At 36.2% G+C, this 24,464-nt stretch overlaps 4 protein-coding genes across 5 annotated transcripts; 2 read left to right on the forward strand and 2 right to left on the reverse strand.

The window, feature by feature from the left end:
* The first annotated feature begins 2,048 nt into the window (after nucleotides 1-2,048).
* Nucleotides 2,049-5,733, forward strand: LOC113092202 (intermediate filament family orphan 1-like). Its single transcript, XM_026257830.1, has 8 exons — nucleotides 2,049-2,090; nucleotides 2,214-2,315; nucleotides 2,456-2,596; nucleotides 3,141-3,331; nucleotides 3,541-3,658; nucleotides 4,293-4,385; nucleotides 4,529-4,659; nucleotides 5,306-5,733. Exons 1-8 carry the CDS (start codon nucleotides 2,049-2,051, stop codon nucleotides 5,460-5,462), a joined length of 975 nt encoding a protein of 324 aa, XP_026113615.1. The 3' UTR covers nucleotides 5,463-5,733.
* A 3,547-nt stretch (nucleotides 5,734-9,280) lies between these two features.
* LOC113092205 (vesicle-associated membrane protein 2-like) lies at nucleotides 9,281-14,214 on the forward strand. Its single transcript, XM_026257835.1, has 6 exons — nucleotides 9,281-9,623; nucleotides 9,883-9,898; nucleotides 10,582-10,711; nucleotides 11,268-11,426; nucleotides 13,120-13,171; nucleotides 13,268-14,214. Coding segments are annotated over exons 2-6 (360 nt in total). The 5' UTR covers nucleotides 9,281-9,623; nucleotides 9,883-9,896; the 3' UTR covers nucleotides 13,285-14,214.
* Nucleotides 14,215-15,158: 944 nt separating this feature from the next.
* On the reverse strand, nucleotides 15,159-19,717 carry LOC113092203 (zinc finger CCCH domain-containing protein 18-like). 2 transcript variants are annotated; one of them, XM_026257832.1, is made up of 2 exons: nucleotides 19,566-19,717; nucleotides 15,159-17,678 (listed from the first exon to the last, which is right to left on the reverse strand). In XM_026257832.1, the coding sequence occupies exon 2, from the start codon at nucleotides 17,607-17,609 to the stop codon at nucleotides 16,497-16,499; it is 1,113 nt and encodes a 370-aa protein (XP_026113617.1). In that variant the 5' UTR covers nucleotides 17,610-17,678; nucleotides 19,566-19,717; the 3' UTR covers nucleotides 15,159-16,496. The 2 variants fall into 2 exon arrangements, with proteins under 2 accessions (XP_026113617.1, XP_026113618.1); XM_026257833.1 differs by having other exon boundaries at nucleotides 19,571-19,706.
* Nucleotides 19,718-21,394: 1,677 nt separating this feature from the next.
* Nucleotides 21,395-24,227, reverse strand: LOC113092204 (uncharacterized). Its single transcript, XM_026257834.1, has 2 exons — nucleotides 24,088-24,227; nucleotides 21,395-22,927 (listed from the first exon to the last, which is right to left on the reverse strand). Exon 2 carries the CDS (start codon nucleotides 22,856-22,858, stop codon nucleotides 22,022-22,024), a length of 837 nt encoding a protein of 278 aa, XP_026113619.1. The 5' UTR covers nucleotides 22,859-22,927; nucleotides 24,088-24,227; the 3' UTR covers nucleotides 21,395-22,021.
* Between the last annotated feature and the right edge of the window lie 237 nt (nucleotides 24,228-24,464).

The following is a 24,464-nucleotide window of genomic DNA, read 5'->3' on the forward strand; positions in this document are numbered from 1 at the left end:
AAATAATCCCAATAAAAAAAATTACAGTGCTTATCAGTTTCAAATTTTCCAGTGCTTTTTTACCTTAATTATTTCTTTGGAAAAAAGTTATAATACATAATTTTGTTATTTTTAGTGGCATTGTTGCCCTAGGCCCCAATTACTTAATTGACAAACAATTTTTATTATAGTAAAATTTAGGTTTTCGATTTTTTCACGATTTTCTTTGCATTTGGTAGTTAAAGCTAGACACTATCTCTTTTTTGAGGTTTATTTATTTGTACTTTTTAAATTTTATTTATAACTTTTTTCTAATTGCTAATCTTAAGTATTGTAAGCTTGTATTGGAAAACTACCTAATTCTCTTTTATAGTTCCACAGACGTTTTTTAAATGACTTATTTTAAATATATCATGTAATTTAATAGATATTCATTTAATGCATTGATATTATAAGTATTATTAGCGTTGAATGATACTTTCTGCATGGTTTCAGAAGAATACATGATTAATGATTAATGATGATTAGTGTTCCTGTAGCTCAATTGGTAGAGCACTGCTTTATCAAGTGCAAAGTTGGTGGTTCGATTCCCCAGGAACACATGACATGTAAAAATTGGTAGCCTGAATGCACTGTAAGTCGCTTTGGATAAAAGCGTTTGCTAAATGCATTCATTTTCATTTCATTTCATTTAATGAGTAAAATAACACAAAAGTTATGTTAATACCTTGTATAACCCCTCCTCCCAATGAATCTCTCTCTTCATCTCTCCATCTATTTCATTCCAACTTCAGCCACCTCCCCTCTGCGCCTCAGCATCTGCAATGCAGTACTGAACTGAGTGGTGCTACTGCCAGGATGCCACTAGAGGATAATTCAACAATCTCTCTCTTACCTTCCCGTTCAGGCTCCCCAGACTACTACCAGCTGCCAAAGCCACCGAATCCCAGCCAAAATAGCACTTTTAATGTCAACAGTCAGGATTATTTCTGAAAAACGCCCTTGGTTGTATGTTTTCTCTGTTATATTTTGTCTTTGTTTTAGTTGTATATGTTGATGCAGTGGCACCTGGTCTGTGGAATGGCTGATTCAGCTGTCTATAGTCACTGGTGTGTTTAAGAAGAAGGTTATTTGGATGTTATCTGAGTGTTACACTAACATAAATCACCTGCTCTAACACCTGCAGTGACACTGCAGTAATGGGCCTAAAACGGCAGGAGCATGAGTGTGAACAGTCCTGCACTTTCCTGTCTTCAGGCTGTAGTGTGCGTCTCCTCTGCACACAGTCTAGTGACACATTACATAATGCTTTCTGCACAAAAAAAAAGCTGATTTGCTACATGAGTAGAGTACTAGCGGCCCAAAGTGTTAGATCATGTTACATGACAGATTTTATTTTTGGCTGAGATTCACTCACTCTTAGCTGGGGGTTGCATTTTTATGACGTGTGGAAGTGTCGAGTTTCATGTTTACTATAGTAAAGCTGTAGAGACTCAGTTATTATTATTATTTATTAATTTATTTTACAAATACATATTCCTAAATTAATTTAATGATATATTTACAGGTTTTTATGCAAAGTATACCTAAGTATTGTAGGACTTTGTACAAGAGCACAATGTATATATTTACTTATCTATTTATTAAAATGTAAATTAATAAAATTATATTTATTTGTCAAATGCACCACATTTAATTTGATAAAATATATATTTTCTTGAATGATCAAAGGCAGAGTATAAAACAGTACAGCACATTGAATGGACAGTGAAATAAATATGGCATTTACCCTCATGAAGGTTAATTCTGTTCGTTATGCTAGTGGCACAGAAATTACACATTTCCCCTTTAAAATAATTTTTAATAAAAATAAACAATGTATCATATAGATTTTTTATTTGATGATATTAACATAATAAGTCATAGTACAGTTCATTACAGTCTGTTTTTGTGGTAGTCCCATAGTGAATGGTCAATGCCAAGGTATTCAATTGATAAAGACATTGAAATGGTGTACAATTAGAGATTCTGGTTTTATTATTTATTCTAGATGGGAAGAGGAATACACAATGCGGGTGGATCTACAGGAAAGAGTTGCAGATCTTGAAGAGGTAAAACCCAATCAATTCATATTTAAATTAATTTAAATGAGACTCAAATTAATTTTAAGACCTTTTCCACTGTCTATACTGCATCTGATGACAGTGTAATGTGTGTGTGTGTGTGTGTGTGTGTTTCAGGACCTGCAGGAGAGCGAGGTGTGTCAAGATAAACTTGCTCTGAGGGTTAAGCAGCTCAAAGCAGATCTGGTTCTGTTTAAAGGTCTCATGAGCAACGTGAGTTCATGACAACATTCAAGTGACCTGACCTGAAAAATACCTCATTTAGCCAATATTGTAAACTCCAGTCAAATGATTTAGCAGAGTAATTGATCCTCCGTTTCAGTTCACTCTCTTTCACGTCCTCTCTCCTGTAGAATCACTCAGATTTGGACAGTAAGATTCAGGAGAAGGCCATGAAAGTGGACATGGACATCTGTCGCAGGATTGACATCACGGCTCGTCTGTGTGATGTAGCCCAACAGAGAAACTGCGAAGACATGACTCAGATCTTCCAGGTTTGTCTTTCATCATCATGTTTGCATTTGCAGTTACAAGAAATATATAAGACACAGGTATGCCTTATTTTCTGCATGTTTGTTTACCATTCATAACTTCATGCTGTTCTCAAAGTCTTTTAATGTTTTCATTTTTATGTATATTGTATACCAGAGTTTTATTTTTATATGTGACCCTGGACCACCCTGTTCTTTACTTAAAATCCCAATGATTTTTTTGGCATAAAAGAAAAATCGGCCCATTTGACCCATACAATGTATTGTTGGCTATTGCTACAAATATACCCATGCTACTTATGACTGGTTTTGTGGTTCAGGGACACGTATGCAATTTATTCATATTCAATACTTACTGTTTGGGTCAATAAGAGTATTATTTTTAATTAATCAGTGATAGTAAAGACATAAATAGCATTACAAAAGAGCTTGACTTCAAATAAATCAGCATATTAGAATGATTTCTAAAGGATCATGTGACACTGAAGATACTATATATTGTGTTTTTTAATTTTTATTCATATTACGTTTTTTTTTTTTTTTTTAGCAAGTAGCCACACCACCGTCAACCTTGACCCACCGACCTCAAAAACCAGCAGCACAGACAGTCAGGGGGAACGAGAGCGATGAACCAGTAAGCATCTCTGAAAGTGAGGACAGTGGAAATAAGGAGGTGGAGCTTTGTTGCTCATCAGCCAATCAGATCAATGAAGAGATGCAGAGAATGCTCAACCAGTTGTAAGTCTGAAATGTCAGAGAATGCTGTGGAATAATGAGTCCTGTTAATCAGTTTTACTCAAACATAATAAATGCTCTGTGTTGATTCATTCTAATGAAAAGAAATGCTCTATTAGAACGATAGTGTTGATTCATTCTGGTTTGTGTTGTTATCTTGAAGACCACACACTAAGTATTTAAGATAATGACTGTTTGTTCTTATGCCACAGACGTGAATGTGAGTTTGAGGATGACTGTGACAGTCTTGCGTGGGAAGAGACTGAGGAAACTCTGTTACTCTGGGAAGATTTTCCAGGATGCACCTTCAGTGTTGAGAACCAAGGAGAAGTACGGTTGTCTTTTATTGATTTCAGCTCCAGTGATGGACTTTAAAATGGAATGGAAATTAAACTGGCATGATGAATTTGTGTAAAATGGATCTAGTTAAACCTGAAAAAAACAAATATGCATTTATATTGCAAAACATACAGTCATTTAAACATCCCATATAAAATTGAAGTTTACATTCACATAACATTCATTTTTTAAACCAAGTCATCAAATCTCTTCAGGTTGCTTTAAGGAAAATAACTACAGTATTGTAATAAAAAGCATGCTTTATCTTCTAGTGTGGTTGCTACTTTTTTTTTAAAGGTTGTGATTTATACATTATTTCATCTCTTTTTTTGCCTTTTTTTTACCATTATTTGTTTTCTTATCCAAAACTATAGATCTGACAGAAATAATTTGAGCATAATATGAAAGCGCTCATGCTACACTTATTACAGTTTGGTGGTTTTTGTTGTCTCATCAGTTTTCCTATAAATAGCAAACGAAGGAGAAAAAAAACACTGAGTTGCGATTTTAAGTGAATTGATATATTTCATCTGAATGTCTCTCACTCTCTACACAATATTTCCATTATGTAGAGAAATAGCTACAAGACATCTGAAACGTAACAGATTTCTTTTGTTACACACAGCAGGAGGAGTCTATAGAGAAAGTAATAAAGGACACAGAGTCCCTTTTTAAGTCGCGTGAAAAGGAATATCAAGACACCATTGACCAAATTGAGGTAAAGAGTTACATCTACATAATGTTTTATTCTATCAAACACATAATAGTTTTTTTTTTTCTTAAAAGCAAAGCCAACAACATTGAGAGATGTTTTGGCAATATTGCATTATCTTTTAAAGTTTGTGTTGTGTTTGTATGTAGTTGGAGTTGGCAACTGCTAAGTCGGATATGAACAGGCATTTGCATGAGTATATGGAGATGTGCAGCATGAAAAGAGGCCTGGATGTTCAGATGGAGACCTGCAGACGATTAATCACTCAGAGTGGAGACAGGTACACACACACACACACACACACACACAAGTACTTCGAAGAGAGACTAATCAGGATAGTCATGTATTCGGGTCAGAAGTGATCATAAATAATTACTTAAAGAGGCTGTTTTTACTTGAACTTCTTTTTTTTGTAGTGCTCATTTAATGGACTGTTTTCTCCCAGGAATTTTTGCTTTTCATCAGAATCTCTGATTCTCATTAAAAATTTCACCGAATGTAATGTGGCCGAGATACAAATATTTTAGGAATCTGAGGGTGCAAAAAAATCTAAATATTGAGAAAATTGCCTTTAAAGCTGTCCAAATGAAGTTCTTAGCAATGCATTTTACTAATCAAAAATTACGTTTTTATATATTTACGGTAGGAAATTTACAAAATATCTTCATGGAACATTTTTTTTTGCACTCTAAAACTGATTATAAGAGATGCAATAATGATGTGTAAAGATTTTAAATGAGCTGTAACTGAAGGTGTGATTGTATCAGTGGCAAAAGTGCAAAATGAAATAAAAGTGCATTCTTAATGTTATTTTTGACCCATTCACCCTTATGTATCTTTCTGTGGAGAGTGAAGCTGTATACACGTTTATTTCTGAATGGAACACACCCTCAGTCGTCGCACATCACATCTCCCTTCTTTCACAGAAAATCCCCTCTTCTTGTTTCGGTTGCTGTGGACGAGGGAGAGAATGCAGAGAAGGAGAGGAAAAAAGCAACTGCGGCAGATTCTGACAGCAATGAACCATATCATGACTTGCAGTCAAACTCTGCAGTCCCGGACCACACATGGAAAAAGGCCTAGCATTTATATCCCTCCAGCACCACAGAAATAGCTGCAATTATAAACGTATGATGGTTGTCATTTCATAACGGAGACTGTGATGCTGCAGCAAGAATCCAGAGTAAATAGGTTATAGCTACCTTCTGAAAGGCAAGTAACCATGTGTGGTTTCACTAGTGCCCTCTATTGGAATACACCGTCAATAGTCCAAAGGATCCATTATTTGCACGTCCAGCATGTAGCATTATATTAATTCTAGCCAAAGATATCAGGCTGGATGTGATATCACTCTTTCTAGATTACATAATTGTATTTATTTTATGCAGATTAACACCAGGGTCATTCCTGTTATGTAGTATCTTTTGAACGCTGTAATTTAAGGAAGACTTTAAAGAATATGTTCTAGGAAAGCAGGCACTCTATTATAACATGAGTTAATTTCCTGGAAAACTGTCAGAAAGAAACTGGCATTTGTTAGATGACTGAAGAAAAAAAATATTTTGTTGGTGACATTTTAAATGGAGAAAGAATACAATTACGAAAACACATGAAATGTTTCTAAATTACCATTGTATCATCAAGTTTTACTTAATGGCATATTAAACTATATGAAATGTACTAAATTAACAGTCTATGCAGGTATGCAGTAAACCTTTTGCAGCTCTGAGTGGAGATAATTTTGGGACCAGTATTTAGTGCTCAACACTTTGGCTTGAAGTGCACACTAAAGTGAAGTGTGTGGGTGTCTGCTTTCAGTTTCTTATTTATTCTGTGATTTCAGATGACTAAGCATTGGCCTTGTTATCTGTGTTTCTGGATGAATATGTCTAAATCTTTAGTGTTGTGTCATTATGCACTGTAAGCTGCCTTACCATTTAGTTGCATTAACGTTAGTCAAATACAGATGCTCAAGGGAATTTCATTAGATAACACTCTCCTACCCCAGGTTACATCTGGCTCAAAAACAAGAAAAAAAAAAGTGTCAAGTGACGTCAGTGTAAACAAAAAATCAAAACAAATTGGTTAGCTAGGTCAAAAAAGTCGATTTGAGAGTCATTATGCACTTACGCATAAGTGATGACTGAACATGTTAAGTGCTGCTGAGGGCAATGTATTCCACATTATTCCACTCTTTGAGCAGAACTGCTCCTAAGCTATTTATCTATGTATTTAGTTTTGTTTAATTATTTATTTGAAGTCGTGGCCTAATGGTTAGAGGGTTGGACTCCCAATCAAAGGGTTGTGAGTTCTAGTCTCAGGCCGGACGGAATTGTGGGTGGGGGGAGTGCATGAACAGCTCTCTCTCCACCTTCAATACCACAACTTAGGTGCCCTTGAGCAAGGCATCGAACCCCCAACTGCTCCCCGGGCGCCGCAGCATAAATGGCTGCCCACTGCTTCGGGTGTGTGCTCACAGTGTGTGTGTGTTCACTGCTCTGTGTGTGTGCATTTCTGATGGGTTAAATGCAGAGCACAAATTCTGAGTATGGGTCACCATACTTGGCTGAATGTCACTTCACTTTATAAGAGATATCAATATTTACTTCTCTACTTTAGCCAAAGCAGTTCAAGACTTCAGGGTCCCAAAGGGCAGTTCTTTCAGTTTAAATTGAAGGACTAAGCAACTGGATTTACTTAAAAAACATTTTGTAATTCCAACAAATCACATATTGATTAAACTTTACATTCATAAATCTAATTGTGGGTCATATGCTGGATGTTGTGAGTGATTTATCTTGTGTTTAGTTTATCAAGTTATCAGTCCTTACGGATAACTTCTGGCCAAACAAACTGAAAAGGAAAAGCTCAGCTAACATATTTGTATATCAAGGTGCTTAGGAGATTTATTTATTAAAAGTCTGGACTGGCTGGTTTTATTGTATTATTATATATAATATAATTGAAGGCACTTGCTTAGGCGTTTACTGACACATATCTGCTTCACAACCTTCATAATAATGCTAATAATGTCTCTGCTTAACTCTCATTAGCAGAAACGTGTAATAGTTGTAGATATTTTCTTGTAGATGTCAACCATGGAAACAACAGCTTTTTCTGTGATTATTCAGTCATAGCCTACAGTAAATGGACAATGCCAACTCATGCAGCAGTGTAGCTTTGATTAACATGAATGTAAGCAGGTCTGTGTGATCTGCAGTGTACAGAACAAAGTGATATTATGCCATTTATTACAATGTAAGGTCATGGCCTCAACGTGATCCATAGCCTTAGTTTGTAATATGATGTTAAATGAAGGGGTTAATATAAGGAGAACTGTAATTTATTGAATGTTTAAAACGAATGTTTATCAGTGTGTTATGAAGAGATTGTGAATTAGGGGGACTGTATTCCTCAAAACACAGGAACAAAGTTGTTGATCAAAATTTAGTTGGTTTTGTGAGGCAATGTTTAAAAAAAGGGCTCCTAAACTGCTGCTGGTTAAAGAATGTTTTTCCGCAATAGACTACTATTTGTGACAAATATGAAATTGTTATGATTCTGGATATATGATATCTAGAGCAATGAAACTTGAAAAGAAAACCAGAAAATGAATTACTGTACAGATATTAAGATGAACAAGCTAAAAATAAAATATTTTAGTGATCTTATTTGCATGAAGTACGTTTTCTTACTCTAACTTAACTATAAACCACTTTATTAGAGGACGAATGTTTTCAGTAAATTTGTAGTTTACATAAATTTCAGTGCCTGAACTGAAGAGGATACATTTAATATAGATATATTCATGTATAATTCTTTACACACATTATTCTTAATTTAACACATTGAATATTGGCACTTTAAGTGAACTATACAAATTTATTTAAAAAAGGGACTTTTTTAATTTAAAAAAAGCATAATATTGTTAAACTTAAAATTGATTTGCTGCTCAAGAAATACTTATTAACAGTCAATATTAAGCTGCTTAATATTGTGCAATATTTGTGGTAACAGTGACATTGATATTAATTTTAACCTGTTCATGAACATGTCATGAGTTAACTTCCCAAAAATATTTTTTAATTGCTTTCTCCAGTCCATTAGGTTACAGAATCTTAAATCGAGAAATTAGACCTTCGCCTAAACTCTCATGTGAAAAATGTTTCATTTGATGCCAGAATGATTCATCCACTATACCGGAAAAAACAGCACTTCCTTGATTGTTCTAGAATCTGTTTCCAAGTCATTAAATTTGTTGATTGTCTGAGTCACAGTTTAGCCATTAGTGGTCAGCTCTTTGGCCATAGTTTGGGCACAGGGCTGAATATTTCTCTCATTGATTTCTGCTGTGAGCTCAGCAGTCAGGATAGTGATGCTGTTGCCACAGCGACCGAGCTGTCTGTAGCACTGAGCTTTGTTACTGCTGCACTGCTTCCTTTGCTGCTCATGCAGCTAGAACCACACTGAAGCTAAACTATATGTCTGCTAAAAGCGCTTTTACCATTTAGTTTGGATTATTATGGAATATTGATTTCACGTCACAGCTCAGAAGGATTTGCATGCCCCTTGCATTAACCACATCCATAAACGAATCCAGCATATTGCACATTCCCTTGAAAGTTGTCTGTGGATTGTTGAACTGTGCAGATCATGCTATATGCACGCAGAATGCTTCAGTGCATCACTTCTGAGATGATGGTGACCTGTTCTTAAGCATACACCCATTTTTAGTGCGTCTCCTCCTGTCCAACAGTTAAAATCCCAGGCCTGTGAGGGGGGTCGGAAGTGTAGCTACATTACGCTCAACCACCGCAGTGCTGTCCCGTTAACGTTACCGCGAGGGGCGGGAGGGGTGTGTGTGAGAGAGAGAGAGTCACTGAAAATGTTCGTGATCTTTCTCTCTCTCTCTCATCCCCTCCCCTCCTCTCTCACTCAGCATACATACACTTTCATGCAGAGACGGGAGGACTATTTTTTTATTCGTCCAGGTCGTTTTAATCCGTTCTAGAGAAGCGTTTATCATGCTAATGTACCTTGGTTTACTGCTATTTCCAACGACCTAACAAAAGTTGAAGCCTGTCATTTGAATAAAGTCGTCACTTGACTGCGTATATATTTTATTTTCTCCGATACGTGCTCTCAGGAGGATATACAGTCGCATCCTGTTTGAAACTGAAGGAAGGTCTTCACACGGAAGCCTGGATCTGTGTTTCTAGGATTTGGTCGCCTGAGGCTCTTTCGGTAATGCAGCACTTTTTGTGATGACGCGGTCTAGACATCGCTTTATGCATCCATCATCGGGGAATATTATATACTGCAATAATGTAGAGTTTATTACGAGAAATGTAGTTTTTTTTATCGCTCCCCTTGTGTATGTTTTTATCTTCAATATAAGAAGTTTGGCTTTTGACTGCTAATCCTCTCTCTCTTTCTGCATCTCTCTCACTCTCTCACTCTCACTCTCTCTGCATCATTGGTGACGACGGTCTGATTTATTAAGCACCTGCCAGCAAAATGTGAGTACAGAATCAATTAAAATTTTTTCACTAGCCTATTTCAAACAAAATGCTAGTGTAAAACAAAATATTTTATTCATTAATGTATTGAGTTTTTGTTTTTAAACCACTTAATGCCTGAGAAGTATTGCTATAACATTTCAGTTATTAAAACGCAATTTACTGTGCTCTCTTTATTATTTTTTAGCAAATTCCTAAGGTTGTTTGCAAGGGATTATGTTAACAGCACAGCAAAATCTCTCCGTTTTTAAGCTGATACATCAAAAATTGCGTAGACTTTAGTGCCCTGCTCCATCTATCGGAATTTAGGGGAAACTGCATCGAGAGACGTATTAAATAATGGTCCTACATACACAATATTTAAAGTTATTTAATGTGATGTAAGGCAACTGTGTATAATTAAATAAAACTAAGCTTTAACGGCAAAATTAATTTACAATGTCTTATGTTAATGAGATTAAATTGCACCATGGCCTGAGTTGAGGCCCAATTCTAATTTATTTATTCATGCATTGCTGTGCTTTGATCCTAGGAATTTAATTTAAATTATTATAATGTAATATTTGTTTGAAGGGGCTGAACATTCTCATGTGTCTGAATGAGCCTATGCAGAGCCAATGCTGGAAAGAAAACCTAAATGCCCCAAAAAATTGCCTTCCCAAACCCTTTCCCTATTCTCTCAGGTCTGCCCCAGATGCCAATGCAAGCCCGGGAGCCCCAGGAGCCCCAGAGGGTGAGGGGGGCTCTTCCTCCCAACCTCCCAACCTCACCAGCAACCGTCGTCTCCAACAGACACAGGCCCAAGTGGATGAGGTAAACCCTACCAATATGAGCTCAAAACAAGCTGGACTAGGTCAATCTTGACTTCAGAAAAACATTCATATGTAGAAATACAATTTAGGGAGAAGGAGATATACACTGAATTTTGAGTACAGGCCTATGGTTCAAGCAAGCTTACTAACGCTACTAAATGCTGCACTTTTTCAAGTTTATATTACGTTCTGGTCAGTATATTTTTATGGCTTTTAATATATTGGTTGTGACATATACTGTATTAGTAAAATGTTAATTATAAAAGTGAGGAAGTAAGGGGCAGAATAAAATGTATCAAAGCTAGATTGACTCTTAGACTTTCTTGTAACCATAAAATTTTCACGCGATCCATTTTTGAGGTATAGTCAGTCTCTCATGCAATATTCATCCTAATATTGCTTCCAGTGTTAAGTGTCTATGATGATATTCCATAATTTCTATAAAAAAAATATTTCAGTTTCACATTGAATCTTACTGATGCAATGCATTGAGGATGTTATGTTGCTGATTTCTTAGATGCTAAGTTGCTGTGTCTATATTTTGCATATGTGTTCAGGTGGTTGATATCATGCGTGTGAATGTGGACAAGGTTCTGGAAAGAGATCAGAAGCTATCAGAACTGGACGACCGGGCAGACGCGCTGCAGGCCGGAGCATCACAGTTTGAGAGCAGCGCTGCGAAACTGAAAAACAAATACTGGTGGAAGAATGCTAAGGTGCGCTTAGACTGTAGAGGCTGGGTTGGGCTTATTTACATCTAGAGTCCTATTTGATTTAAATTATGTTAAGATACATATTTAAATTCACTGTTAAAATTAAATCTCTGAATATAAATACACATCTCACCTAATTCAAGAAGTTTATTTGTAGCCTAATGTAAATCAGTAGTAAAACCATTCTTATGTAAACTGTCATATTCACTTTATATATTTATATAAGAATAGTTTTATGAAGGATTTAAACAGAATTTTGTTAAAGAACATCCTTTGGCTTTAGATTTTGTAGTTCACTTATAGTATTAAACAATACTAAAAAGCAAGATTAAAAAATATTAAATTAGTTTCTTTATAGATAGATAATTAGTATAGATACTTGTTAAATATATAAATTAATGCAATGAATACACTGAAAAATTCACAGAAATTGATAGTGCATTTCACAATTGGTTACAAACAATTGGCAAGTAGCATTGAATTAAACATGACAGAACATCAAGGTATTTCCTTATTAAACTTTAAAAAATCATTTTCTAGAGTATAGTGGCTCCTTCAGTGTTTCTATATTGCCAGCAGTAAAAATGGCTCATGGGGCAAAGCTGACTCAACACTACAGCAGAAGCATTCTCATTTAGATATAACATGAATGCAGTCTGTCCCATAAGTCACAGCACTGGCGAGCGTTTGAGATATATTAGGCAAGTTGCAGTTGTGACGCACGCTTACGTTCTGCAGTAACAGAATGAGTCCAGCTACTCCTGAGACGTGCAGACCATCACAACCATCAGCCGGTTACCATCCCATTTCATTTTTTACTTTCTAATTGCCCATATAATTGCATTGGTCATCTATTAATAGAAGGGACTTTTTAAAGCATGTCATGGATACTAGTGCATAGTTCATTGAAATATTTTGAAATAATAAATGAGGAATTCATATATAATTTAATTGATTCCAAAATGTCTAACATTGAGAGAAGAGGCACTTGTACTTGTCTTGTACTGCACTGGTCCATCTGACCCTCTGACAGCCTCACATTTTTATCTCTCCATCCAGCTATCTGTCAATCCATCCCCTCGGTATAGATTTATTAACTCCCCCTCATTCCCCTCCCCTCCAGACAGCATAAATGTATTACTCCCTCACCAGCCCCCGACCGCCCGCCCCAGATGGCCAAACAGCTGCCCGTCCAATCGCATCTCTGGGCGGGAGTGGGGGGAGGGGGCTTCTAGTCCTAATCTGGATTACGGCATCTCTGGATTAAAACCCAGATGTGATGTGTGATGTAACCCGCTCGAATCATTCCCTTTACACTCTCTCTTTAGCTCCTCCAGCCTCATTCCCTTTTCCATATCTCTTTCTTATTCCATGTAGATTTGAATTGAAACGTTTTAAGGTCTCTGGCCTAACTGTCTTATTCTTTTTCCTTTTTGCATTTCTTTACTCTTACTGCTGGCTTTCTTTTTGGTTGGTTTGTATGTCTTCATTTTAGATAGTCCTGCGGTGTGACTTATGAAAAGAGAAAAGTATAAATATCCCATGTACTTAATATGAGATTTAGAAAAGCCAACTGTATTATCATTATAAAAAAAGAATTAGCAGTTAAGTAGTTGTTCATGCAATCTTATTTCTCAAACAGAATGGATTCATTGGCTTTATGTTTATGGATTTATTTTTTCTTCTTCTTTCACAGATGATGATCATTATGGGAATCATGGGGGTCATCTTGGTGGGCATCCTTTTCAGTGAGTAGAAACTAGTTTAATTTTACAAATGCTAATTGGTGTGTTGGTTGGACTAATCAATTGCAATGGTCTATTTCTCTTTTTTTTTTTCGACAGTGTACTTCTACTACTGAGCCTCTCGGGGGACGCACAAGGACATGAGACTCTGGCTTTGTGTGAACTCCACCCCTCCTTCTCTCCCCACCAATGCCTTTCATTAAATCCACAGTGTGTGTGTGTGTGTGTGAATGTGTGTGCAGTCATTGACGCAGTGCCTCTCCCTCCCTTTGTCTGTCACTGCATTTCTTTGTACCTCTCTTGAGTGCTTTGCAACAGTGCCCGAGCTTACTCAAAAACTCCTTCGGTTAGGAATATCTACTTATGGTTTTAGATTGAAGAATGTGTTGGCCCTTTTCAGGCCCCTCCAAAAAAAACATATAATAAAAAATTATGGGTGATGCAATAATGTAGATTTGTAGCACTGGTCCAAATGAACCCATGAATAACTAAAGAGGGGAAATGAAAGTTTGAGTTTAGGATCAAGTCATGCATTTATGCATAGAAGCCAAAGTGTACTAGTTTCCCCAGAAACATCAGCTGTGGTCCTATCTTTAGAGTATTAACAAAGTGCAACTGCAATGAGACTTAACAGGAATATTTTTTTTAATTAGTTTTAACTCTCCTCCATATATAGATTCCTATTAGCAATTTGTTTTCACTTCTTAATATGAAACATTAAAGACCTGAACGATTTAAGAGCGGTAAAGACTTATATGATTTAAATGTCTTAAATTGATTTAGTGATTTAGGATGTTAATTCCTTCTACAGTATATCATATAATGTAAAACATGGATGGGGCAATTTTTATAAATCATTTTAAGATTTAAAATGTTTGAAAAAAGCATAAGAGAAAGATTGTAGGATGTTTTAAGCATCTCCAGTTGACTTAAGAGAAATATCTGATCACAAATTGTCACTTTTGCTGCTTGATGTTATGTCTTTGACATTAATGTCAGCCAGAAGATCATTAGAGTCTGGAGGAAAAAACAGATGAAAATATTTAACTTTAATGGTAAGATGTGGTGTAAAATGAAGATCTAACATTACAGTAGTGACCACAATATCAAAAATATCAAGAATAGATTTTTAATATATTTATAGGTTAAAGATTTTTTTGACAAGTGTGCTCACAAATGCAGTTTATTTATTGCTAAATTAAATGTGACTATTAAAAACTTGGTCAAATCAATGGTGAAATTTAGATCTAGATCATATGCACCTCCGACTTTACTGGCAACATGATGTCTTTGGGTTGAGTGAACTACTGCTGATATGCAAAATGAAGAATAACAGGAGTAGATTAATGTATTTGTAAATATTCGGGATTCAGTGTGGGAGCAGATACCTAATCAGCACTGGAGAAGACAATGTTCAGGGATGTAACTCTGCATGTGTTTGTGTAAAATATACATGGGCACTTTAACCACCTTCATTATAGTGATTGTAGGTTTAACTGGACATTCTTTTGGTATTAAGGACATATTGTCCAGCACCTAAAACTATGAAAATTTGCTCTCTGTTGATGTAGAATTTAATGCAAGATGATCATTTGTGAATAATATCCCCTACATTCATCATTAACCTAAACTGCAAACCTAATGCAGGGCAGTGAACATTATTCCCTTAAAAAAAAAATAAAAAAAAAAATGTCTACATGTGTTATATGCAACTTGTAAATATGTGCTGCAGAGATGCATAAAATACCAGTTCCTGTCCCCGAGCATTTGAAGCCAAGCTGCTAACTCGTGGTTCATTTTAAAGCATGTCTGCTTGCCCACCATGTGCTGATTCTAATAAAGTGCTGATGCTGTTACTCGCTCCTCCACTGTGTAGTTTTATTTTTTCTGTGAATGGATGGGGAAACAGAAGAAAAGTTACCTCTTAAAAGAGAGTTGGATTAATTCAAATCACATGCAACTGTAGTAAATGAAGAGCACAACCACACTTGGTGAATATGGTATGATTTAATTGGTTATTAATCACAAAACAATGCTCATCCAAATCACAGAGTGAAATGAATTATACAAAGCGGTAATACAGAAATCTTTCGTACTACAGCACAAATGAGTAACCTAATTAAAAAGCGTGTACATGAAATGCACTTAATGTCTACTGAACAATCATGTTTGAACAGTAACTGTTTTATTAACATGAAAGAACATTTCTAGATTTGCAAGATCTCAGCTAAAACAATCTGTTTTCAGCAGCTACTGCTAAATCATACATGAAAATTAATCAAGACAAGATCTACGGTTTAGAGCAAGAGAAGTCTACGCTTTTACACAAACTAAGCAAATCAAGGAGAAAACAAAAAAACGGTTACAGGAGAAAAAGTACAAAAAGACAGGAGCAACAAGAAATGTATATAAAAAGCCATAAATGATATGAAAATTAAAAACCGGGACCCATGGGCCTACTATCAAAGCAGAGTTTTGTATGTTTTCACATTTTTAAAAACAACAGCATGTCTTTAAAAACAAAGCAATCACAATATTTTAGCAAAAACGAGGGGTTGTCGTAAACTAATCACTCGACACCTATATATTACCGAACTATCAGACAAAGATCTGATACGAAGCATAAAATAAGACCGTTTCACTATAAAACACTGAACTCGGCGGGACTGAATTTAGAGAGTTGACGTATGAATGAAGCGACGATGATAAAAGAAATAAAACTACAGCAAAAATGCACTTAACCATCATCCTCGAAAAAGCTGCAGGTTTCACAGCCACGACTACATCAACTAAAAACCGTCTGGGCAATTTAAATTAAAAAAATCTGCCTCGGTTACTTTGAAATCCTGTGCACATGGACTACTGCACAGGTATAAGGATACTACATCTGAAACCGTCTGGTTTGGTAGTTGCTCTGAAATAATTGGCACAAGCCATTGTTAACAAATAAGGTGTGCTTAGCATGGAAACGTTTTCAATGGAACCATTAATTGTGCAGCATCTTTTTAGACCCCATGATTTTTACAGGCTACATACTTGTCCTTCGAGTTTGCATGCTTAAAATTATTATGCAAACAAAATAGTTTTCCCCATGCAAAAAAAACAAAACAAAAAACAATTGTGCTCAATCAGTGAGCAAACGATCAGTTAATGAGCTTCAAAATAAAAGCGAGAGAGAGAAAAATAAAAAATACAGTCTGGGATGGCAGGCAACATCAAGAGCATACTTTGTCAGATTTAAAAAAAAAATAAAAAAAAAAATTGACATAGCCTATTAAACCCCTTCAAAAAATATTCCCACCAATTTTCAACGAAGCCCCTTATCTTTTCATTTCTTTTTTTTGAATTTGCCCACCATCTCGTTCTCGCTTGTGTTGTTCACTTTTGAACAATCAATGGCGTCCTCTTCTGGGTCTGCGTCGTTCTCGCTCGCCCTGGTGTCTTCCTCATCATTGTTTGGATTTTGCGACGAATTATCAGAGGTGCGAGACTGTTTGGGAGAGGTTGCGTCGGTCTCCTCTTCATCTTCTTCTGCTGCTGCCGTGGGGAGTTTTTCGAGCATGACTTCGAGTCTGACTTTGCTTGGACGTCCTCTCTTTCGACGTGGAGCAGCGCCATCTGCGTTCTCACCTCCTGTCTCTCCACCTTCTCCAGCATGCGCCTTGACTTTTCCGGTACCTGGAGGTCGGCCTCTCTTGCGGGGACTGTCTCCTACTCTCTTTTCGACAATCTTGACCTTTTTGCCAGAACCTGGAGGTCGGCCTCTCTTGCGAGGAGATCCATCTGGGTTTCGTTGAATGACCTTCAGTTTGGTGCCAGAGCCTGGGGGCCGGCCCCTCTTGCGAGGAGAACCGTCAGCCCGCTGAATCTTCTTCACCTTGTTGGGAGAGCCTGGGGGGCGGCCTCTCCTTTTTGGGGTTCCATCTGAGGCCCTGGCGATCTTGGCAACCTTGGTAGAACCTGCGGGCCGACCCCTCTTTCTCTTCAACGAGCCCGCCGGCCTCCCTCTCTTTCGTGGAGTACCGTTGGAGGCATCCAGGCTGATATCAACACCAGCTTGTTTGGCGCTTTTAGCCTTGGATCCTTCAGTGATGGGATGAATGCGTGGTCTTCCGAGCGGCTTTGACAGTCTCCGCTTGCGCTGTAAACTCATCCTCTGAAGTCTCTCAGATTCTTCCTCAGGCGTGAGCGGGATCTTTCTTGGCCTGCCAGGCATTTTTAACTTCTTTGGTCGACCACGTTTCTTCACCTTGTTCTTTATGACTATGTCAGGAGAAAAGAAGTCCACCTTCTTAGACGGCCTGGCATTGTGTGTCGGCGCTTTCTCGGTAGGGAACTTCTTATTGAGAGACCCTCGTGGTCTGCCTCGTCCACGTTTGGGTGGGTGGGTGCTGCCGTTGGGCACAGGGCTCTCGGTTGCTTCTTTATTCTCAACCTCCATCACGCTGCAGCTTCTCGCTCACAACTTCAGGCGTATTGGTGCCACACTCTTCGGTTTGGTGCGGAGAATCTGAAAACAACAAGAATTGAGAGAAAAAGATTTGAAATGAAGATACAAGACATTATTTACATTGTCATTTAGCAGAAACTTTTATCCAAACATTTACAAATGAGGACGATGGAACCAATCAAAAGAGCAATGATAGCCAAGTGCTACGACAAGCCTCCATTAGCTTAACATAGAACATGTAGCAAGTTTTTTTTAGTTTTTTATTATTATATAATAAATTAAATTAAGCAAATAGAATAGAAAAAGAAAAGAGCAAGATAGTGTTTTGAGCTAAGTACTTGAATAGATACCTCATACAGTTTTCCCTCCAAAACTATTTTTTTTCCACAATCAAAAATTTTTGCACAAATGTTCAACAACTAGCAAAGCTGTTTGCATACCTTATAATTTATTTTATATTCTTAAATATAATAATAATAATCATAATAATTTTACAGAGGTGGAAATTTTTAATGAAATGTAAATAAATGTAAGTTTACTGCACAGTCAGACCAAAAAAAAAAAAAAAAAAACTGTACAATGAAAGGAAAAAAAAGCAAATATGAAACCTCAAATAAATTGATCAAAAACAGACTTCATCTCTCATTATTTTTTGTGCGTCTGTTATATATATATATATATATATATATATATATATATATATATATATATATATATATATATAAATAATATTAAAAACTATTGTGTTTAGAGGTGCTCCGATCACGATCGGCCGATCGTTATGCGTATCTCGTCAGTAAAGCCGGTTTTCTAATCAGCGGTTAATTCCATCAGGTGCGTGATTTCACATAGAGCAGCTGTTACTACACAGAGCCGTTGTTAATAGAGAAGATGCGCAAATCACGTTAATTTTCAGCGTTTATTGGCCCATCTTCTCAGTTAACAACGGCTCTGTGTAGTAACAGCTGCTCTATGAGAAATCACCCACCTGATCGAATTAACCGCTGATTAGAAAACCGGCTTTACTGACGAAATGCGCATTAACGATCGGCCGATCGTGATCGGAGCACCCCTAATTGTGTTTAATTATATAACAATTCAACAACTTCACTGAATCAATTTATATAGTTATTTCACAACGGATATAATTATATGTTAAACTATTGGGGTGTTTATTAGTTTAAAAAAATATTTTGTAAAAAAAAAAAATAATAATAGCTATTCATAGTAAAAAAAAAAAAAATTGAAGTAAATAATTATACAACTGAATTAAATGTTGTTTGTGCCCAAGAAAGAAAGAGATACATCCTAATATTTCAGATTTAAACGAATAATTAAATATAAATATGCACTCACTAAAAAAGATTTTCATAAAAGTGGAGGGGATATGAGGTGCATTGGTGTGTGGTTTATATATATAATTTTGTAAGCAATTTATTTTAAAACATCGAATCGACTGAAGCCTGTTTGCAGACTCGAGACAATAGAAAACCCGTCTTCAGTATTGACAACAAAAACTCATCGACTGGAGAAGTTGGAGCACTCTGCAAGCCACTTCATGCATGCTTAACGGGTGCAACTGGACATATCACAGCATGGAAAAAATTGCATCGTTTTTTACCGCGAGATTTTACATATTACAAAATATTGATGATGATATTCTCCTTGTGTTTAATTTTTATGGAGCAATGTCGCAAAATCCACATAAATTTAAAAATACGAACGATTTCACGCAAAATAACGGGCATAAAAGAGCGGATGCTGTAGACTGGCTGCCATTATGTACAATGAAGCCCGCGAGCTTTTATAGTTCCAGGTAAAATGTGAGGCACTGGCGATTTTTGTTAGCTGCCTGCTAACCCGACTAAGATAACTTTTCAATGGAAAAATAGACTACTTTCATTCGTTCGATAATAAAAAGCGGCAAATATTCGAAACACAACGCACCTTACTCGCAAAGCGCTTTCACAACAGCAGAGATGATCTTTTTCATGCATTCGACAATATTTTCGATGCAAACAGCATCGGACAGTGGGCGGGCTACTGTGATTATTTGAAAGGCAATGCCTGTTCTTCCTCGTCTCTCGCTTGGCGTCGGCGGTTCACGGCACAGCGCCGCCTGCTTTGCTGGAGTGGCGATAGTGAAGACTGAACGTATACGTTACATTAAACAAAAAAATGAGACAGTTATGAATATATAAATGTAGTGACAAAGAGTCAAATCACGTAACCTGTAACTGTATAGCTGAAAGACAAAGGAGGGTAAAAATTCCAGTTATGAGTTCTTGAATATGATTTTTTTTTTTTTAAAAAGGGCATTTAAAAGTCATAAAATTCCTTTGACTATTTTTATTTATTCAAATACCACATTTCTATAATAAAACACATAAAATGCCTCTATTGTCTCTGCATACAGTTAAAAAAAAAGAAAGAAAGAAAGAAAAAAAACATTGCCCGCCCTTTCTAGCCAATCAGAAACGCGTTCTGTTTTTCAATAATTTCCCGCGTTTTGGTTTGCTGAGATATTCGGGGGTGGGATCTCTGGGAGAGGATTTGAGTTTGGCTGCAAGAGAAAGAACAAAGCAGCTTCAACATTAGAAGAGGTAATATAAAATTATAAAATATAATTGCTGACTGTTTTATATATATATATATATATATATATATATATATATATATATATATATATATATATATATATATATAATACATTTACACACACACAAACATATATAATGATATAGTAACGATATATTGTTTAATCCCTATATTTCAGTAACATAATATATTATTTAGACCCTTTGTTTAATGATTTACCACCATAAAAACTCTAAAAGCATAAATAAAAATAAATAAATAAACTATTACACATGTAATCGTTTGTGGGGTCATGTTCTTAGATATGCCTATGCAAATACATATACAACCAAATGTACCTGAATTATTGTTTAGATTTATTATTTCTATTATTTAGGAACGTTCTTCTTTTAAACTAAAAATAGGATAACATACTGTCAGTTTACTTTTTATGAACTACCTAGCAAAATAAATGCCTACTTAATGTTAATTACACATTTATTCTTAATTACATATCGATCAACGGACAATTTGTTGATCTAGATGTAATTTAAAAATGTGGAATAAAGAATTCTAGGCATGCATCTTGTAAATTTATGTTCCAATTTATTTGCTTTAAAATAATCTGCTCAAAAATTAATAAAAAAAGCATAAGAACTCACCTAAATATTAATCAAACTAACTTATTAAGGAAAGATATTTTACCCTAAAACTTGTTTTCTTATAAACTTGAACTAGTTGGTCAACTTTTTAGTTTATAACAGTAACTATAAGTTACACATCTTAAGTATAACAGTAGTACTTCGAGTACATAACTATTTGAGATCTTTCTCTTGTATTGCAAAGAAGTAAACATAACATCATACTTATAGCTTGCTATATATGGGTTTTGCATTTTAAGTATGCACTGAAAAGAAATATGGTGTACATATTCAATAGCAATATGAGCCAACAACCAGTATATTAATATAAGAACACATAAGAATCCTATGATTACACAGATATTGACTCAGAAAATACACTTGAACTAAAAGAATACTTGGGGGATACTAATAAAGAATACACTTACCTCTGTGTGAATTATGCTGTTCACAAAATACATGTGATTTAAAGGAAATATTTCTGCATAAAAGGATTGAATACAAAGTGAGAGACAACTTAAATGCATTGAGTATTTTATAAAGAAAAAAAACTACATGGGCAAAAAAAGTATAACATTTTATTCAATAAAAGACAGGTACATATAACACGATTGCCTTTATTGTATGTTACTCATTAAAACGTATGATGATGAATGAGGGAATGTAAATTGGCTGATATTCTATCAAATAACGTGACTAAACTCGTATCCTGTTAAGACAGTAAGTCCATCCAGCACATCAGAGTAGAAAAGCACGCTGGATTTTCAAAATACATAAAGTGAAAAACAACTAGTCTATAGTTTCTGATGGGTGCTTAACTTCTCTATTATAGTGAGATTTTATAGAGAGCTGGGGAACATCCTTCAAGCCCAGAATAAGGAAAAACTTGAGGTTGTAAATGTTAATAGTCCTCATCTCACTCAAAACCTTTTTTTTTTTTTAATGATTTCTTCAGCATTTTATATTCCCATCTTTCACAACACAATTTGCAATTGTAGATTATCTCTACTTTATCCATTAAAACAAGACATTGAGTCCTCCCTCTCTTTCGTGGAGGACAATTGGCGATATCAAGGCTGATTTTGACGCTAGCTAGTTTGTCTCTGCCACTTTGCGAACTAGATTTAGCGCCATACTTAGGTCTTCCTCTTCCCCTTTTTACCTTGGGACCTTCGATGATGGGACTTATGCTTGGTCTTCCACGGGGGTTTGACTGTCTCCGCTTGCAACCTTGGCAGAACCTGCGGGCCGACCCCTCTTCTTCTTCACCGAGCCCGCTGGCCTCCCTCTCTTTCGTGGAGGGCCGCTGGCAGCATCAAGGCTGGCTTCAGCAGCAGCTTGTTTGGCTCCACCACTCTGCGAAGTGGATTTGGTGCCGTACTTGCGTGGTCTTCCTCTTGCTTTTTTAACCTTGGATCCTTCAGCGATTGGATGAATGCGTGGTCTCCCGAGCGGCTTTGACAGTCTCCGCTTGCGCTGTAAACTCAACCTCTGAATTCTCTCGGATTCTTCCTCCGGTGTGAGCGGGATCTTCCTCGGCCTGCCGGGCAGTTTTATCTTTTTAGGTCGACCACGTTTCTTCACACTGGTCTCGGTGTCTTTGTCAGTGAACTTCTTATTGAGGGACCCTCGTGGTCTGCCTCTTCCTCTTTTAGCCTTGGATCCTTCAGCGATGGGATGAATGCGTGGTCTTCCGAGCGGCTTTGACAGTCTCCGCTTGCGCTGTAAACTCATCCTCTGAAGTCTCTCGGATTCTTCCTCAGGCGTGAGCGGGATCTTTCTTGGCCTGCCGGGCATTTTTAACTTCTTTGGTCGACCACGTTTCTTCACCTTGTTCTTTATGACTATGTCGGGAGAAAAGAAGTCCACCTTCTTAGACGGCCTGGCATTGTGTGTCGGCGCTTTTTCGGTAGGGAACTTCTTATTTAAGGACCCTCGTGGTCTGCCTCGTCCACGTTTGGGTGGGTGGGTGCTGCCGTTGGGCACAGGGCTCTCGGTTGCTTCTTTATTCTCAACCTCCATCACGCTGCAGCGTCTCGCTCACAACTTCAGGCGTATTGGTGCCACACTCTTCGGTTTGGTGCGGAGAATCTGAAAACAACAAGATGAGAGACAGAAAAAGATTTGAGATGAAGATACAAGACATCATTTGAATTAAGCACTTGAATTGACACTTCATATTGTTTTCCCAACATAACCAGAAATTGTCCTATTTTCCACAAAAACTGTTTGCATACATTGTATTGCCATGGGGAAGAAAAATTTTAAGTTAATAAAACTTATTAAAACTTGTTTTTTTTCTCCACCATCTTTTGTACTACATTAATTATTTTTAATTACTTTTTATATTATTTAGAAAAAAAATTCAAAATGTTAAAATTTAAATAAAATTTAAGTTTGCTGCAGATAAAAGGAATACATTTATATAAAACAGACTAGGTGAAACAAAATCTATTATTAATATTTACAAAATATTATTTCATTTTTTTTTTACTTTTGTTATTATTGCGTTTAATTACATAATATTAGCCATTCAACAACTTCACTTAATCAATGTATATAGTTCAAACAAAAATGATAAAATTATGTTAAGGGTATTAATATTATAGTTTATAGATGATAAAAATCTTAAAAAATATATAATAATAGTAAAAAAAGAAATACGGAAGAAAATTTAAATTACGCAAATAAATTAAATACTGTTTTTGGCTAATAAAGCGTTAAATATGTACCTTAATAATATGTTTTAATACTCACTAAAAAGCATTTTCGAACGAATAGAAGGGATATGTTTTTTGTAACTGTGTGAGCAGTTTATTTTAGAACAGATCGAATCGACTGAAGCGCTGTTTGCAGACTCGTAGACAAAAGAAAAACCCGTCTCAGTGTTGACAACGACTCGGCTAACTTATTCGCCTACTAACGTTACATCTTTAACACAGCATGAAAAAGACTGCATCGTCTTTACAGCGATATCTTACATATTACAAAATATTGTTTACATTAAAAATTAATTAAAAATATACACGATTAAACGCAGTATAAAGGGCATAAAAGAGCGGATGCTGTAGAGTGGCTGCCATTATGTACAATGAAGCCCGCGAGCTTTTATAGTTCCAGGTAAAATGTGAGGCAATGGCGATTTTTGTTAGCTGCCTGCTAACCCGACTAAGATAACTTGTCAATGGAAAAAGAGACTACTTTCATTCGTTCGATAATAAAAAGGGGCATATATTCGAAACACAACGCACCTTTCTCGCGAAGCACTTCAACAAAAGCAGAGATGACGGACAGTGGGCGCCTGGTTCGCGACTGTGATTATTTGAAAGGCAAAATGCCAGTTGTTCCTCGTCTCTCGCTCGACTCCAAGTCGACGGTTTATGGCACAGCGCCGCCTACTGTGGTGGAGTGGTGCGAACATGAATAAACAGTTATCTGTGAACAATATTGTCAAATCACGTAAGCTGTATCCTTTCAAAGCCGAAGAAAACATGAATAAAATCATTGCATTTATGAGCTGCTGAAAAGAAATAAGCATTCTAAAAAGGAAAAAGGTTCTTTGAGCAGTTTTTTTATTTATTAAAGTCAAAGACCTATTCAATTTCTTTAATAACGCACATAAAAATGC

This window comes from Carassius auratus, unplaced genomic scaffold (assembly GCF_003368295.1).
Source record: "Carassius auratus strain Wakin unplaced genomic scaffold, ASM336829v1 scaf_tig00214512, whole genome shotgun sequence".
Taxonomy (NCBI): domain Eukaryota; kingdom Metazoa; phylum Chordata; class Actinopteri; order Cypriniformes; family Cyprinidae; genus Carassius; species Carassius auratus.

Coding starts and splice junctions, on each gene's coding strand:
- LOC113092202 (XM_026257830.1), top strand. CDS start 2,049: ATGCGGGTGGATCTACAGGAAAGAGTTGCAGATCTTGAAGAG. Junction 2,597..3,140: donor ACATGACTCAGATCTTCCAG/GTTTGTCTTTCA, acceptor TTTTTTTTTTAG/CAAGTAGCCACACCACCGTC. Junction 3,332..3,540: donor CAGAGAATGCTCAACCAGTT/GTAAGTCTGAAA, acceptor CTTATGCCACAG/ACGTGAATGTGAGTTTGAGG.
- LOC113092205 (XM_026257835.1), top strand. Junction 10,712..11,267: donor CACAGGCCCAAGTGGATGAG/GTAAACCCTACC, acceptor ATATGTGTTCAG/GTGGTTGATATCATGCGTGT. Junction 11,427..13,119: donor ACTGGTGGAAGAATGCTAAG/GTGCGCTTAGAC, acceptor CTTCTTTCACAG/ATGATGATCATTATGGGAAT.
- LOC113092203 (XM_026257832.1), bottom strand. CDS start 17,609: ATGGAGGTTGAGAATAAAGAAGCAACCGAGAGCCCTGTGCCCAACGGC.
- LOC113092204 (XM_026257834.1), bottom strand. CDS start 22,858: ATGGAGGTTGAGAATAAAGAAGCAACCGAGAGCCCTGTGCCCAACGGC.